Genomic DNA, 15,258 nt, shown 5'->3' with positions numbered 1-15,258 from the left:
CTTCGCACATTTTTGAAGAAGGCCGCTGATGCGCAATTGTGTTGCCATAACAACGCGCCCAAGGACGCGGTAGGGATGCAGCCGGCAGGGAACCAGGCTCAAAACAACATCTAGTCTTTTAACATCTACGCATATATAGTATGAATCAAAAAGACATCTAGGCCTAAAAATAGTATGAATCAAAAGACATAGGCCGTTTAAAAATACATAGCATGCATTTGAATGATTATTGACAGATATAAGCGCTAGTTAGACTAGCCTACGGAAGCTAAAAAGTTATTTCGCAGAAACTGCACCCATCTCCAGCACAAGTCTCAAATGTATCTACTTAATCACGGTCATAACAGGTGGGCTAGAATACATTATCTACGATATTTTTAAGGCTACAGGTAAACTTAAAAAATAAAATTAACGGTCTGCATATGGCACCCAGTAACCTATTAGGACTGCTGTGAAGTTGATTTCATATTAATTGTGGTCAACAACACCTTCAAACATCACCACACCCACCTCCAACAGATTAGGTTGAGTTTAAAGTAGCCTACATTTATCAGCATTGTCGCAACATAGCACAAAAAAGAGAAATGTGCACACAAAACAATCAGAAAACAATACAAATATATAATTTATAAGAAATAGTAAACAAGTGAGCTTTAAGATTTAATAAAATTGAGCCTGCCTGGGGCTCAAGAGAACGATTTTCCACCAGCTGTAGGCTAGCCTAATAGGCTACATTTGCTGTTATCCAGCCTTGGGTGTAGAGTGAGGTGAGGTCTGTATGAAGTGTAAGTCTGGAGAAGTTTAAATCCACCCTGGATTTTTCTGGTAGCCAGGATTGGTCTTATGTTGGTGCCAGCCTGATCATTCTAGCAGCAAGGTGGTGCAACAGTATAGCCTAGTGGAGATGTTTAGGAAAGAGGCAAGCCTACTTGGAGTGAGGTAGTGATGATTTTGTCCTGCCGGAGGTGTTACCATTTACTACACGTGTACTTGGTCATTGGTTACCTGGTCATATTGTGTCCAACCCCTCCCTATCGTGGCCGATCCCTCTCATCGTGGTCATAGTCCCATGCCCCTGCCTCGCAAGCCCGGCCTTCGTCAGGCTACCACGCCCTCTGACTCGGATTCTCCTGGTACATCCCAGAGGGCGCAGGGGGAACACCTCCACACCTGCCTGATGTCACCAATCGGCCTCAGCCACGAGCTGGGCGTGTTCCCACTTCACATACTTGTCTGAACCCCACACCTTTCTGACTGCCACGTTCCTGCCTGACCCTCGCCTCTCTGCCACGTTCCTGCCTGACCCTTGCCTGTCCGACTACCACCTCCCTGCCTGACCCTTGCCTGTCTGTCTGCCACATTCCTGCCTGACCCTTGCCTGAATAATAAACGTGCCCCAACGTGGGCTTGCCCCCCTACACCTATCGTGCACTGCACTTGGGTCCTCCTCCACTAGCCCTAACAATAGTCTCTTTGACACACTCCCCTCTGGCAGGACACTGCAGTCCATCGGGACCGGGTCCACACGCCACAAAAACAGCTTCTTTCCAACAGCCATCCTCATTAACAAGTCCCCCCGCGACCACACACACACACACACACACACACACACACACACACACACACACACACACACTGACTAATACCTCTTGCACCACTTGCACACAACCTCTGATTGTTCCACATATCTCAATGGCACAAACAATGCACACACTGTATACATATAATCTTTCACACTACACTCTGCACACATACTGTACATACACTCTCCACACTCCATTCTGTTAAAGGTATGTAAATTGCATTTGCGCCTCCTTTTATTTGTGCATGGCTGGCCAGCCGCGTAGCTAGTACAGCGTTTGTCGGGTTATCACTCCCTCCCTGCCTTACTCCGTTATTCCGGACAATGTTGGCTTGCATCTCTCTGTTGGCACCACAAGAGGCAGTAGTCCCAGCACACTAAAATAAAGAAGGACACCAAAATCAATCCGCCAATCTCCACTGCACAAGTAGAGTACTCCAACCTTTACCCCTTGCCTTATAGGTCAGATCCTGTCCCAACCCTTATCCTAACCCCAATTAATATTATGGAATCTGCTGCTAGTTGTTGTGAGCTCATGAGCTAACTGGCTATCCCGCTCTCATTGTGCAGGATTAGCATTGGAACTGATGTGTCCAGGCAACAAGACATATCAAGACCTGCACTTGTGAGTTCTGGCGAGTAGTAGTACACCAGCTCTTCCTACGTTAAATGCAATTATTGTTAGTCGCTTTGGATAAAAGCGTCTGCTAAATGACTGTAATGTAATAATGTAATGTAATCTTTATTTCTCAGACATTATTTCATGTAATTTCAATTCACAGCTATTTCAGTGACATGACTAGCTTCCGTCCTACCAGTCCTGAACAGAAACATGCCAGCCACGCACATAAGCCAGGCTTGACCTGGCCTGTTTTTTTTTACATACACCGTAATTTCTTTGCACTGTATTTTGTTTTTACTGTTTTTTGTATTCTGTATTTTGTATTTGCTCTGTCCTGCACCCTGTCCTATGTCATGTGCAACAGTGTATGCCTTAACACTAGTCAAATTCCTAGTATGTGTGTACCATATGCCTGTAGGCTTCATGGCGAATAAACAGATCTGATAAAATGTGTTAAAAAATGCATCAGCAGAAAAGTAAGTAAGTAAGTAAGTAAGTAAAACTTTATTTATATAGCGCTCTTCACAGCACGAGTGCACAGAGTGCTTTACAGTGGAAAATTAAAATAAACATACAGTTCACAAGTGCAAAAATCATGGGGGGGGGTCAATAGTTGGGCTACAGATCACCAAAGGCCTGTCTGAAGGTGGGTCTTCAAGAGTTTTTTAAAAGAGTTCTTAGAAATTGAGGCTCTCAGGTCCTGGGGTAGGGCATTCCAGAGCCTAGGGGCCGTCGCCCCAAAGGCTCGGTCACCCTTAGTCTTTAGCCTGGTCCGAGGCACCACCAGGAACCTTTGGTAGTTCTGTCTGCTACAAAGTCAAAGTAAACTTTATTTATATAGCACTGTTCATACAAGTAAATGTAGCACACCGTGATTTACATAATAAATAAAAACAGTGAAAATAGTAGATAAAAATAAAAAACATCAAAAACTCAGCAACATAGAAGTATTATCAGACAGATATATCACATAACCTACTGTTCATTCATCGGATCCTTTGTTTCTCTCAAAAAACATGAAGTCAATGAGAAAGCAGGCTCCCACCAGCGCAGCCTTGACCTTCACATCCAGGTCCATGGGAAAGGAGATTCCAAAATTATCTGCATCTGTGTAGGCTTCCTGGATGAACCCAGACCACTGCTTGCTGATTCGGCCAACCACCATGGAATCATCCAGAGACATCACCTCAAAGTTGACGTCTTCACAGCAACTGCATGCTACCAGTGGTCCCTTGATCCTAAGCTGAGGCTCCCTCCTCTCATTCAGTACGAGGAATTTGGGAAGGCAAGGGTGCCACTCCTGTGTTATGTACCCTATAGGATTACCTGGGGGACTCTCCACTGTCAGCTCTTGCAGGCAGCAGGGGCAGCAGCATGAACTGCACCTCAGGGGGCGTGTCACTCTCAACACTTCCTGTCCCAGGTTGTTCTGGAGATGAAGGGTGAAAGGTCGGGCTGGCCCGCAGAACTGCAGTGTGAAGCAGTCGTTCTCCTCTGCCACGTGAAACACCTGCTGCCCAAAACTGTTCTTCACTGTGTAGGCATTGCTGGTCTCCCAGCCCAGGAACACCTCAGCCATGTGAACCTGCTGATGGATGAGGAGCTGGTCGACCTGGGTCAGGTATTCCAGCCCAGGAGGGCAGCCAAGAGGTCTGTCGGGGGCAGGCAATATCGTAGGGGCCTGAGGGGGCATGTAACCCGGGGGGAGAGGCCCTGTGTTCATTGGTGCAGGGTAGATGACATTATGACCAGGCGGCACCTGTATGGAATAAACAGGAGTCTGAGGTTCAGGTGGGTAGCTGGACTGAGGCTCTAGGTTTCCTCCTGGGAACGCCATAATCTTTGGGCTTCTCCACTGAGCTACTGAAACAACCAAACATAAAACAAGCAAGATCAAGATAACTACAAAAACAAAAGTTAATAAATAAATAAAAATAACAGGGCTAGTACGAAACCATAACGCTTTTTTAAAGGCCTATCACAATAACGCACAACCCACATGCATCTGGACGCCAGGCTACTAAAGACCCAATAGGACTTACAGGATCCAAGAGGATATAGATCTATTTATAACCACTAATTACTAGGTTTACATAGCAGGCTATTGTATAACGAAATATAGGCTTTCGCCCTTGGTGGCACCTAACGTAGGCATACATTTTCAGAAACTAAACTGTTAAACAGAAATTCATGTTAATTGGTATATTTTCGGAGATAAGAGGAGACATGTAAACTTATAGGAAGTGTGTGTAGTTGACACCTCTTAATTTGCGAGGCAGGTTTGCCACCATCTCAGCCTAGGTGTGCTATTAGTTGTGAGCTCTCACCTTAGAAACGAGTAACCTTAGACACATGTAGGCTATTAGGTTACAGGAGGAATTATGCATGCACTTCTTGGCTGTTGATTCAGTAGGCGAAGTAACATAAATTTAGACAATTCAAGAGCATGCAGCTCAGATAGCAATTTCAACGACTCACCTTGTGATTTAGGACTTCAGCATAAAGGATGTCAATGATCTCGCTCCAGTCCCCTGTCTCCACTCAACGAGCCCACCTATCACAAACATGACCTTACTGCGCATGAGCTACCTGTGTAGCCTACACCACTCGGTCCTACTGTTGACCTACCCATGTCATGTTTGCTAGCTGTTGCGATCACGGCTGTCAAAAACAAAAACATGAATTATCTCTGTCTATTTCCATCTCGAAAATGGGCTCCTGTTGACCCAGCCTACTGTCATCAGTCTCTTTGCTGTTTTAAGCCGTGTAGTTGAAGCATGCAATATATAGAACAGGCCAGCAGGCGGCGCTGTCCTATTGTCTTTCAGGGCGCCGCCAGTCTCCCTCCATGGTTTAACCACAGTCAGCTCAGCTGCTCTCTCTCTCCCAGCACTCTCAGAGCTGCTCTCTCTCTCCCAGCACTCTCAGAGCTGCGCCCATCATCACAGCCTCAAACAAAACCGACCGGTGTCAAGCGAGTAGAGGGACACAGAAAACGGTGAGTCCTCCATCATTTCACAGGAATATTAATTTAATTATAGGAGATATCGATGCACGTGCACCATACAATTTGAAGCTGCGAATGAACGTTGTTATGTGATCTAGCTCGTGCTATAGCTAACCATCTACCAGGCGCTGGGAAAAATCAGCAATTCCAAATGCTTTAGCTACGCTAGCTAGTTGGCTAGCAAGCCTACGATTTACACTGGGATGAGGGCAAAGAACAGAGGCTTCGGTGGTAAACTGGCTAGCTAATGTTAGCTTTACCTCACCAAAAAGCTAACTCATGTTAGTTATTGGCTATGCAGCTTTGCAACCGGGGAACAATTTGGTCACTGGAGTCCTACAGCAGCGGTTTGTCTGATTTTCTGGGGAATCTGGTGCATAGCCTAGGCTACACGTTCTGTTGGTCATTGATCTTATAATAACAAGTTAGTTAGCTACAGCCTCTGATGACAAGCTAGCTTGCTAGCACAAGCTAGTACATTGATGTGATCCTATGATCCCTACCCTGTCAGGGGCGAGCTAAATGGGAAGAAGGGGAACCCAACTCACAATTTGGGAATTAGACATTTGAGCTAGTGCTATAGCTATCTAGCTATAGCTAATACAATTATAACGTTACAATTTTACAATATCTCTTACCTCTCCCTGTCTTAGGTTATTTCACTCAATAGCATACTTTGCTAATTATTTACTCTGCATTCTGATGATGACAGACAAATATGTGTCACGCCAAACTTGTGTTGTCATTATCTCTGTGAGTGTCAGTTGATTTATTCATGGCTATCACATTCCTTTGACCTTACTTCAACAGATACCATGGAATGTTTGATATGTGAATGCGCCCTTAGCTTCTTGTGTTTCAGACCGCATAGTAGTAGTAGGCCATATCAGCATGCAGTTGTTGCATAGTTGTGCGCAAACTATTATGCAATATATTCTTTATCTAACAGCTGTCTCCTTTTCTTGGTCCCTCTCGCGTATAGAAAGAGCATGCGTATGGGCTGTGCCAACTAAGATGGGGTTTCTTCATTCTTTTGTTTGCTGTTTTCCTCTGGACCATTTTCTGGCTACTCTCATAGTCCTGAAAAAGCTTTAGCTTCCTGCCTTCATCATGAGGAGGGGCGGAATCTGGCGCTCCACTAATGGGACATGTTTAGAGGCGATGGGGTCCCCGCTGGTGGGAACCTAGTCAGTATTATAGAGCTGGAACGTTGACACACTGAGGCCCCCAGCACTACTAGAGTGAACTGTGCTTTCTCACTGACTCCCAAGCCTATCTCTGGCTTCAGCTCCAATCCATTTGGAGATCTCCAATGAAATAATTGACCTTCCTCCATATGTCATCATTGACCGAGGCTGTGACAGCAGGGATATTTTTTTCTTCCTCCACTAAAAGGGAACGGGCCTACACTGTTTTAATAAAAGTGAACGGACCTACTGGTCTAGGGTCTGTTTTAATAAAAGTGAATGGGCCTATAATGGGTCTAGGGTCGGTTTTAATATAAGTGAATGGACCTAGGTCTACTGGTCTAGGGTCTGTTTTAGTAAAAGTGAACGGGCCTACTAGTCTAGGGTCTGTTTTAATAAAAGTGAAACAGGCCTACTGGTCTAGGGTCTCTTTTAATAAAAGTGAACGGGCCTACTGGTCTAGGGTCTGTTTTAATAAAAGTGAAGGACCTATTCGTCTAGAGTTCGTTTTAATAAAAGTGAAAGGGCCTACTGGTCTAGGGTCTGTTTTAATAAAAGTGAACGGAGCTGGGTCTACTGGTCTAGGGTCTGTTTTAATGAAGGTGATTGACAGGGGAGGCCTGGGCTTGGCTGTCATTTTAGGAGGTTTGGGGATGGTTGTTTGGGATTCCTTGCTATGCTACCCCGTCGAGGTGGTGGTGTGTGTGTGTGGGGGGGGGGAGTAGCTCTGCTATGGCAGAAAAGAGGAGAAGGGCCTAATGAAACCCAGATTTTGGGGACTGGGTAGCCTATCTGCCTGCTTCACCAAGTTGCGAGTGTCTAGGTTCTATGTGGAAAAATCTACCCTGAAAAGAACAGCTCCAATTAGAGCCAGGAATGTCTTATTTTTTGCCATGGTCACTTAACAGTGTTTCTACTGCTGTGATGTGGAATTTCCATGTTCACTTACTAATGCTCTGTGTGCAGTACACTAATGGGCTGATGCAGAGAGTGGAGGTTCTAGCCAGGTATGTGCTCCAAGATGTTTAGGAGTGTGGAGGTTCTGGCCAGGTATGTGCTCCAAGATGTTTAGGAGTGTGGGGGTTCTGGCCAGGTATGTGCTCCAAGGTGTTTAGGAGTGTGGAGGTTCTGGCCAGGTATGTGCTCCAAGGTGTTTAGGAGTGTGGGGGTTCTGGCTAGGTATGTGCTCCAAGGTATTTAGGAGTGTGGAGGTTCTAGCCAGGTATGTGCTCCAAGGTGTTTAGGAGTGTGGGGGTTCTGGCCAGGTATGTGCTCCATAGCGCTTAGGAGTGTGGGGGTTCTGGCCAGGTATGTGCTCCAAGGTGTTTAGGAGTGGGGAGGTTCTGGCTAGGTATGTGCTCCAAAGCATTTAGGAGTTTGGTGAGGAGGGGATAAAACCCCTGATGTAGGATTTTTATTTTCTGTGTCAAATTCCTCTTTCCACTAGTCCATATGCATTGGAATGATTCCTTATCTAATCACATTTCTAAAACATAAATGCTGCTACTTTATTTAGTCCTGTGCCAGATGTGATGAGTGATCACCTGTGTTTGCGTCCCCAGGGCATTCCGATGAATGGCAGCTGAATCCCTCTTCTGGATGTGACAAAGAGACGGGACCGAGAACTGGAACTCTGTATGGAAACACCTCTTCAGCGTGAGGAAACAGGAGCCAAACGGGTGGATCACACTGCGTGGAACATCTCACCATGTTCAACCTGATCAAGAAGGACAAAGAGAGGGATGGAGGGAGGAAGGAGAAGGCGGAGAAGAAGGACAAGAAGGACAAGAAGGAGCGGATGTCGGCCGCCGAGCTGCGCAGCCTGGAGGAGATGAGCATGCGGCGGGGCTTCTTCAACCTGAAGAGGGAAGCCAAGCGGGAGTCCAAGAACAAGCTGGAGATCTCCAACCCCATCCCCATCAAGGTGGCCAGCAGCCACGAGCTCAGCCTCACCGACATCGAGTCGGACGGCCTGAGCAACCGCAGCAGCGTGGTGCTGGACGCCGACCAGCTGAGCGCCGCCAGCTCCACCGACGACCTGAAGGGCGAGGGCGGGGCGGTTCCCGACGGCCCCCAGGGCTCCGTGCGCGACCGCGTGGCCCACTACGGCTCGCTGGCCAAGCAGAACTCGCAAATGGGCCAGATCATGAAGCGCTTCTCCTTCTCGCAGCGGAGTAAAGAGGAGAGCCCCTCGGAGAGCTCCACGCCCTCGGGCCAGAACTCCGCCGCCCCCTCTCCCCAGGTGGAGAGCAAAGTCTTTGACCCTCAGCGCGTGCACGGCCCCCAGCCGCCGCTGCTGCCGGCGGAGGCCCCCGCCAGGAAGGTCCGCGTCCCCGAGGTTGTGGACAAGACCTTCCCGGCAAAGCTGCGGCTCCCGGCCGTGGTCCCGCCCACCGCGCCAGAAACCAGGGAGCTGGAGCTCCAGCGCCGCAACACCGGCGACTTCGGCTTCTCGCTGCGCCGGACCACCATGCTGGACCGCGGCGCGGATGGAGGGGTCTACAGGCGTGTGGTCCACTTCGCCGAGCCCGGCGCCGGGACCAAGGACCTGGCTCTGGGCCTGGTGCCGGGCGACCGCCTGGTGGAGATCAACGGGCGCAACGTGGAGAACAAGACCAGGGACGAGATCGTGGAGACGATCCGTCAGTCTGGGGACACGGTGCGTCTGAAGGTGCAGCCCATCCTGGAGCTCAGCGAGCTCAGCCACTGCTGGCTCAGGAACAGCGAGGGCCTGAGGAGGGAGGCCAGACACGTAAGTCACCCCAGCCCTCTTTGAGTCCTGAAGCGGTAACCTACAGTATTGTACATCCCGCTTTCTTCACAGGGATCCACATCAGGAGTTTTTCTTTTTCGTGTGAATGGACTCGTGGTGGTTTGTCATGGCCGTACGCAGCACGTCAGTGCGATTTAGGACACGATGATGCAAAAGCCGTTTCCGCGATTTGTCAGGATGGATATCGTGTGGGCGGAGCCTCCAGACCGCCTGATAACTGCTGCTCACCTCACACCTCCCAGCTAATCTTCTCTCACACAGGAATGTCAGTGTTTGGTGTTGTGATAACATCTCCTACTCCGTCCACAGCAGAGTGGCAGCCTTTTTCACTACAGCCGGCTTTGGGTCCATGGATAAAAAAGTGAACTTGACAGAGCATATTTACTGTAAGGGACATACAGTGGCCCGAGCGATGGTCTGAATGATTTGGAGCTGTTTTATGAGGTTTTCCGTGTTTGTTCTGTCCTCTCCTCCGGCCGTGGTGTTTGTGTTTCACCCAGGCTTTCCTGTGTGCGTATGCGCGGGATGTCGCTTTGATATATCTGCATGTTGCGGGACAGTGAGGTCAAGTGTCAGTGCCAAGTTCCTGCCCTGCTTGATATCTAATGGAAGCTGTTCAAGCTTATCCTAGTTATGATTTGCTTCCTTGTTTGTTATCAGATAATAGCATTTTGGTGTGTGTGTGTGTGTGTGTGTGTGTGTGTGTGTGTGTGTGTGTGTGTGTGTGTGTGTGTGTGTGTGTGTGTGTGTGTGTGTGCGGGTATGTATGCACATGTGTGTGCGGGTGCGGGTGGGTGGGTATGTATGTGTGTGTTCACACTAAATAGAGGGTGTGTGTGCTTGTGTTAGCTACTGTGCTAGAGCTACTCTTGCGTTACAGTAGGAGCTCATGTCCAGTAAGTTCAGACACAGATGAGACAAAGAAGAACAAGCCTGATCTTCTCCAGCTGTGTGTGTGTGTGTGTGTTCTCCAGCTGTGTGTGTGTGTGTGTGTGTGTGTGTGTGTGTGTGTGTGTGTGTGTGTGTGTGTGTGTGTGTGTGTGTGTGTGTGTGTGTGTGTGTGTGTGTGTGTGTGTGTGTGTGTGTGTGTGTGTGTGTGTAATCACATTACGCTGGCTAAGCTCTTTCCACCACCACGCCGTCTGGATGCTAACGTCATGAATCACGTTTGGAATTGTGTTTCAATGGGGATGGTTGGCTCTGTTTATTTCATGGTAGTAGGTATATCAGTGTGCTATATATTTGGCATTGTGAAAATCAACAAAGTGGTCTGTGTTATTGGTAACTTGTATGATAATTAGGCTCAGAGGCCAGGCTCGACTGTGCCATGGCTAATGTTTGTCGGTGTTATTGTTTGTTGAAGTTCCCAGCATTATCATACAGCCTAGTTAGAGAAGGGTATATGTGGATGATGGTACACCTTGCCCTATGGGAGTCGAGAGGAAACCTTCCTCATATTGCTATTGGGATCAGGCCTGTGAGCTGTTCCTGTGACGGGGAAGGAATCCTGTTTTGCTTTCCTCACAAACCGGTGACATGGAACCCCCCCCCTCCCTTTCTTACTCATTCTGGAATTTTCAGCATTGTTCTATTCCAGGATTTACCAATAAACAAAGCAAAGAGCCCCCCCCCCCTTTGTTCTTTTCCTGTCCGAACCCCCACTCCCTCCTGCTCCCACCACACTGGAGAGGGAGAGTGGACCAATGCCACTCCCTAACCCCCCTTCACCCGCCTCCTCCTCGTGTTCCATCTTTTCCAAGAAGGACTGTGTTCCGTCGAAAAGAACCTTCAGCGACGCCTCCTAGTTGTCTCTGCAGACGAACCTCCCTTCCTCTCCTGTGTTCTCCATACTAGCCCCCCACTAGTCTCCCTCTCTCCTCCTCCCCTCCCTCCCTCTCTCCTCCCTCCCTCCCTCCCTCCCTCGCTCCCTCCCTCTCTCCCCTCCTCTTCCATCCTCCAGCTGGTGCCACCTCTCTGCTCCTCACACCACACAGCCATTGTTGTTCATCATTCAGCTCCATCACAGCGAGCTGCGCCGTCGCTGAGCTCTTTGTTTGTTTGCTTCAACTGGCTCTTATTCAAGCGCCCTTGTGACACAAAGTCATTATGAAAGGCATTTCCAACCCCCACCCCCCGACACCGCAATTGAATTCATCTGCGTTAGGAGGGACAGTTGAGGCCACATGTTAAGAGTTTTTGGGGAATCGGAATGAGATTTGGTGGAGAGAAGAACTGGGCCCTCTTCACTTCAGTTGGGTTGTTGTAAAAGTCAGGTGTTTGAGTCGGGGTCAGGGTCAAGGTTAGGGTTAGTTGGGGGAATCTAGGTCTCAACCTACTAGAAGCAGGCAGAATGCACAGGCACATTAACTACTAGTCTGTTTCTGTTAAAACTAAGTCTCAAAGGAGTTAGGTGTCGTCCAGGTCAGGGTTAGGGTCAAGGTTAGGATCAGGGTTAGGATCAGGGTTAGGGCCTTCATTACCTGGGCTGAGGGGCGGAGCATTCTGTTTCCATCATGCAAAACAGGAAATGGAGATGGAGGGGCTTTGTCCTGGCGTGGGTCACTCCGGACACTTACTACAAACACATACACATACACATACACACACACACACACACACACACACACACAGACACACACAGCACACATGTGCGTGCGCACACACACACACGCACATACAGCACACGTGCGCACACGTGCGGACACACGCGAACACAAACACACACACATAAACATCATGTGCATGTGTGTTAGTAACTGATTTATGTGTCCACACTTCACAGCAGGCTCTCCTTTGTCTGGTCAGACAAATGTCAACAGCTTGGCTGTCCGTTCAAATAAAGAGAAGCAGCAGGAAGCGCTATTCCTCAGTCCTGACAAAGGCTTTCAGCAGGAGGAACAGGCAGACCTCTGCCAGGAGGCACACGTTCCCCACAACAGGGGCAGCTGGCCGCCGTTCTAGAGGCATAGCCCCCAAACCACCAGGCCTACATTTGACTGTTAACAATGTGGTTTGGTCCAGTACAGGGGTGTGTGTTGAAAGCCTTTCTCTTGGTTAACGTCATCTCTACTCCTGAAATTTCTTTTTTTTCTCCCCCAGATCCAGTGCAGGGAAATAAAGTTTTAAATGCCTCCAAAATTAAATTTATTGAATCTAAATGTCTTCAAAGACGCAAAATGGACTTAAGCCTAGAATCTACAGTAATGGGATGTTATTATAGAAACACAGTTTACTGATTCAGGAGCGACACTAAACCTCCAGGACCCAAGTACTGTAGCATGGGAGAGCTGGGAGGGGCGCAGAAGTGTGTGTGTGTGTGTGTGTGTGTGTGTGTGTGTGTGTGTGTGTGTGTGTGTGTGTGTGTGTGTGTGTGTGTGTGTGTGTGTGTGTGTGTGTGTGTGTGTGTGTGTGTGTGTGTGTGTGTGTGTGTGTGTGTGTGTGTGTGTGTGGGGGGGGGAATGTGTATGTGTGTGTAGGGGGAATGTGTGTGTGTGTGTGTGTAGGGGGGAAGAGAAGGCGTAGGCCGTTCTATTTTAAGTTTCCTTACATTTTTTTTTACAATTTTTCTTGGCAAGAAACAGCATGTGGAAATCCTCCTTCCCTGGATGAGGAATGTGTGAGAGGTACAGAGGTCAGAAGGAGGCAGACGTTTAGTGTTATCTGACCTGGGACACACACACACACACACACAAACAGTATTTTAACGGGGACCCCAGACACACCAGGAAGCGTCTACCTATTCTCTAAGTCACCAGTTCATGTGTGGACAGGATATCCTGTGCCGGGCAGTGGGATGAGGAGACACTGCTCGCTCACACAAACAAATAATTACATCTATTTTGGGCTCGGGGAGAGATGGGGGTCCACCCAGGAAACTCCCCCGCTGAGAAGCTCATTCCATCCCATGAGCCGGAGCGTATGGTGCTTAAGATTTTAATCAGTCGCCTCGGGTCAGAACGTGTCCAGTGACCACGTAGGCAGAACTAGCCAAAGCTCTTAGCGTTTTCTTCTAGAAGCTTCTGTCCAGGTACAGTCGGCGCGCCAATTCACAGGGGGTTTGCAGTGTTTGCAAAGTCGTCATAGGTGATATAGGAGCAAGACCTGGCCTCCTCCCTAAACCTCCCCACAAGAGCCGAGTGCTGCGCACGCACCCCCGCTCCACTGGACAGACTGACCCTCCTCACCCCCTCTCCACTGGACAGACTGACCCCCCTCACCCCCTCTCCACTGGACAGACTGACCCTCCTCACCCCCACTCCTCTAGACAGACTGACCCTCCTCACCCCCACTCCTCTAGACAGACTGACCCTCCTCACCCCCTCTCCAATGGACAGACTGACCCTCCTCACCCGCTCCAATGGACAGACCGACCCTCCTCACCCGCTCCAATGGACAGACCGACCCTCCTCACCCCCGCTCCTGTGGGTTTGTCCTTACCTGTAGTCCTGGTCCGCCCAGCACAACCTAGCGTCCACTAGAGACCGTCTCCTATTCCCCCCTCATCTGATTTTCTCCAAATGCTTCGCACCCCCCCCACCCCCCAAATAGTCAACCCAAGCCCATCTCCCCGTGTGAGGGTGCGACCAGCAGCCCGCTCCTGGTTCCTCAACCCAAGCCCATCCCCCCGTGTGAGCGGTGACCAGCAGCCCGCTCCTGGTTCCTCAACCCAAGCCCATCTCCCGTGTGAGCGGTGGACCAGCAGCCCCCTCCTGGTTCCTCTCCCCGTGTGAGCGGTGACCAGCAGCCCGCTCCTGGTTCCTGCTATGGGGGGATTTTATGTCTATTCTGTTTATGTCTTCAGTTTTATGATGCACATTAGTTTAATGGCTGCATGGCCGCCGCGCCCCCATGGCCGTGTTGTGACTGCAGAGCAGCGGAGGGGGAGAGGGAGGAGGCCGAGGTGTGTTTTAATAGTCCTCTCTGTACTCCGGTATGAGACCTCCCCCCGTGTCTGTGTGTGTGTGTGTGTGTGTGTGTGTCTGGGTGGGTGGGCGCTGAACATCGAAGCTCCAGTCAATGGAAACTGTGCTAAAGCAGCACCGTGCTGATCTGTCTGCCCCTGTGATCAACGCGCAGCCATGCTGTTTCACTTATCATTACTTCAACAGTGCGCTATACTGCATGAGGACCAACCAACCAACACGCGCGGCAGCCAATCCCAGAACCCGAGCCCTTGCGATTCTTGACGTTGGACGGATGCTGCCGACGTCTGCGGTGGAGCGGAGCCCGAAGTCTCAGTGCTGCCAAGGGTGCGAGGCAGAGAGAGCTTGGTCTGGGCCAGGTTTAACTGAGAGAGCTTGGTCTGGGCCAGGTTTAACTGAGAGAGCTTGGTCTGGGCCAGGTTTAACTGAGAGAGCTTGGTCTGGGCCAGGTTTAACTGAGAGAGCTTGGTCTGGGCCAGGTTTAACTGAGAGAGCTTGGTCTGGGCCAGGTTTAACTGAGAGAGCTTGGTCTGGGCCAGGTTTAACTGAGAGAGCTTGGTCTGGGCCAGGTTTAACTGAGAGAGCTTGGTCTGGGCCAGGTTTAACTGAGAGAGCTTGGTCTGGGCCAGGTTTAACTGAGAGAGCTTGGTCTGGGCCAGGTTTAACTGAGAGAGCTTGGTCTGGGCCAGGTTTAACTGAGAGAGCTTGGTCTGGGCCAGGTTTAACTGAGAGAGCTTGGTCTGGGACAGGTTTAACTGAGAGAGCTTGGTCTGGGCCAGGTTTAACAGAGACCTTGGTCTGGGACAGGTTTAAATCAAATCGTGTGTAGTTTGTTTAGCTCTGCCTATCGATTACACAGGTAGCTACTGTCTACCTATGCATCAGAGATCGATTGCTTTTGTCTTACTGCCTTGAAGTGTGGTACACACATCTCAACAGCACACTCTGCAACAACAACTACTGTAGGTATGCCAACCATACAATATACTCTTCAGTGCCCGGGACAGGGCTTGGGGTCGGACTGGAGCGGCTGACCGGGTTGACCAGAGATCTTTTACATGATGTAGAGGACCCTTCTCTCACACAGCTGTGCGCCAGATGCGCGCGCACACACACACACACACACACACACACACACACACCCAGGTACATCAGTGAGCCTGAG

The 15,258-nt window shown here is 49.5% G+C and overlaps 2 protein-coding genes across 2 annotated transcripts in view; one reads left to right on the top strand and one right to left on the bottom strand.

The window, feature by feature from the left end:
• Positions 1 to 3,186: 3,186 nt before the first annotated feature.
• On the bottom strand, positions 3,187 to 4,041 carry LOC311326529 (phospholipid scramblase 1-like; the record flags this gene model as incomplete). Its single annotated transcript, XM_084459435.1, has 1 exon — positions 3,187 to 4,041. One exon carries the CDS (start codon positions 4,039 to 4,041, stop codon positions 3,187 to 3,189), a length of 855 nt encoding a protein of 284 aa, XP_084315561.1.
• A 4,065-nt stretch (positions 4,042 to 8,106) lies between these two features.
• The window catches only part of LOC311312983 (unconventional myosin-XVIIIa-like), a gene marked incomplete at both ends in the record, with an annotated part of 119,278 nt that continues 112,126 nt past the window's right edge, over positions 8,107 to 15,258 (top strand). Inside the window, one exon of the mRNA XM_084442990.1 lies at positions 8,107 to 9,150. Coding sequence (XP_084299116.1) covers positions 8,107 to 9,150 — 1,044 coding nt within the window. The remainder of the gene's footprint in view (positions 9,151 to 15,258) is intronic.

This window comes from Borostomias antarcticus (assembly GCF_949987555.1).
Source record: "Borostomias antarcticus genome assembly, chromosome: 1".
Classification (NCBI taxonomy): domain Eukaryota; kingdom Metazoa; phylum Chordata; class Actinopteri; order Stomiiformes; family Stomiidae; genus Borostomias; species Borostomias antarcticus.
The sequence above is the reverse complement of the archived record's forward strand: the minus strand, read 5'-3'. Positions and strand labels throughout refer to the sequence as shown.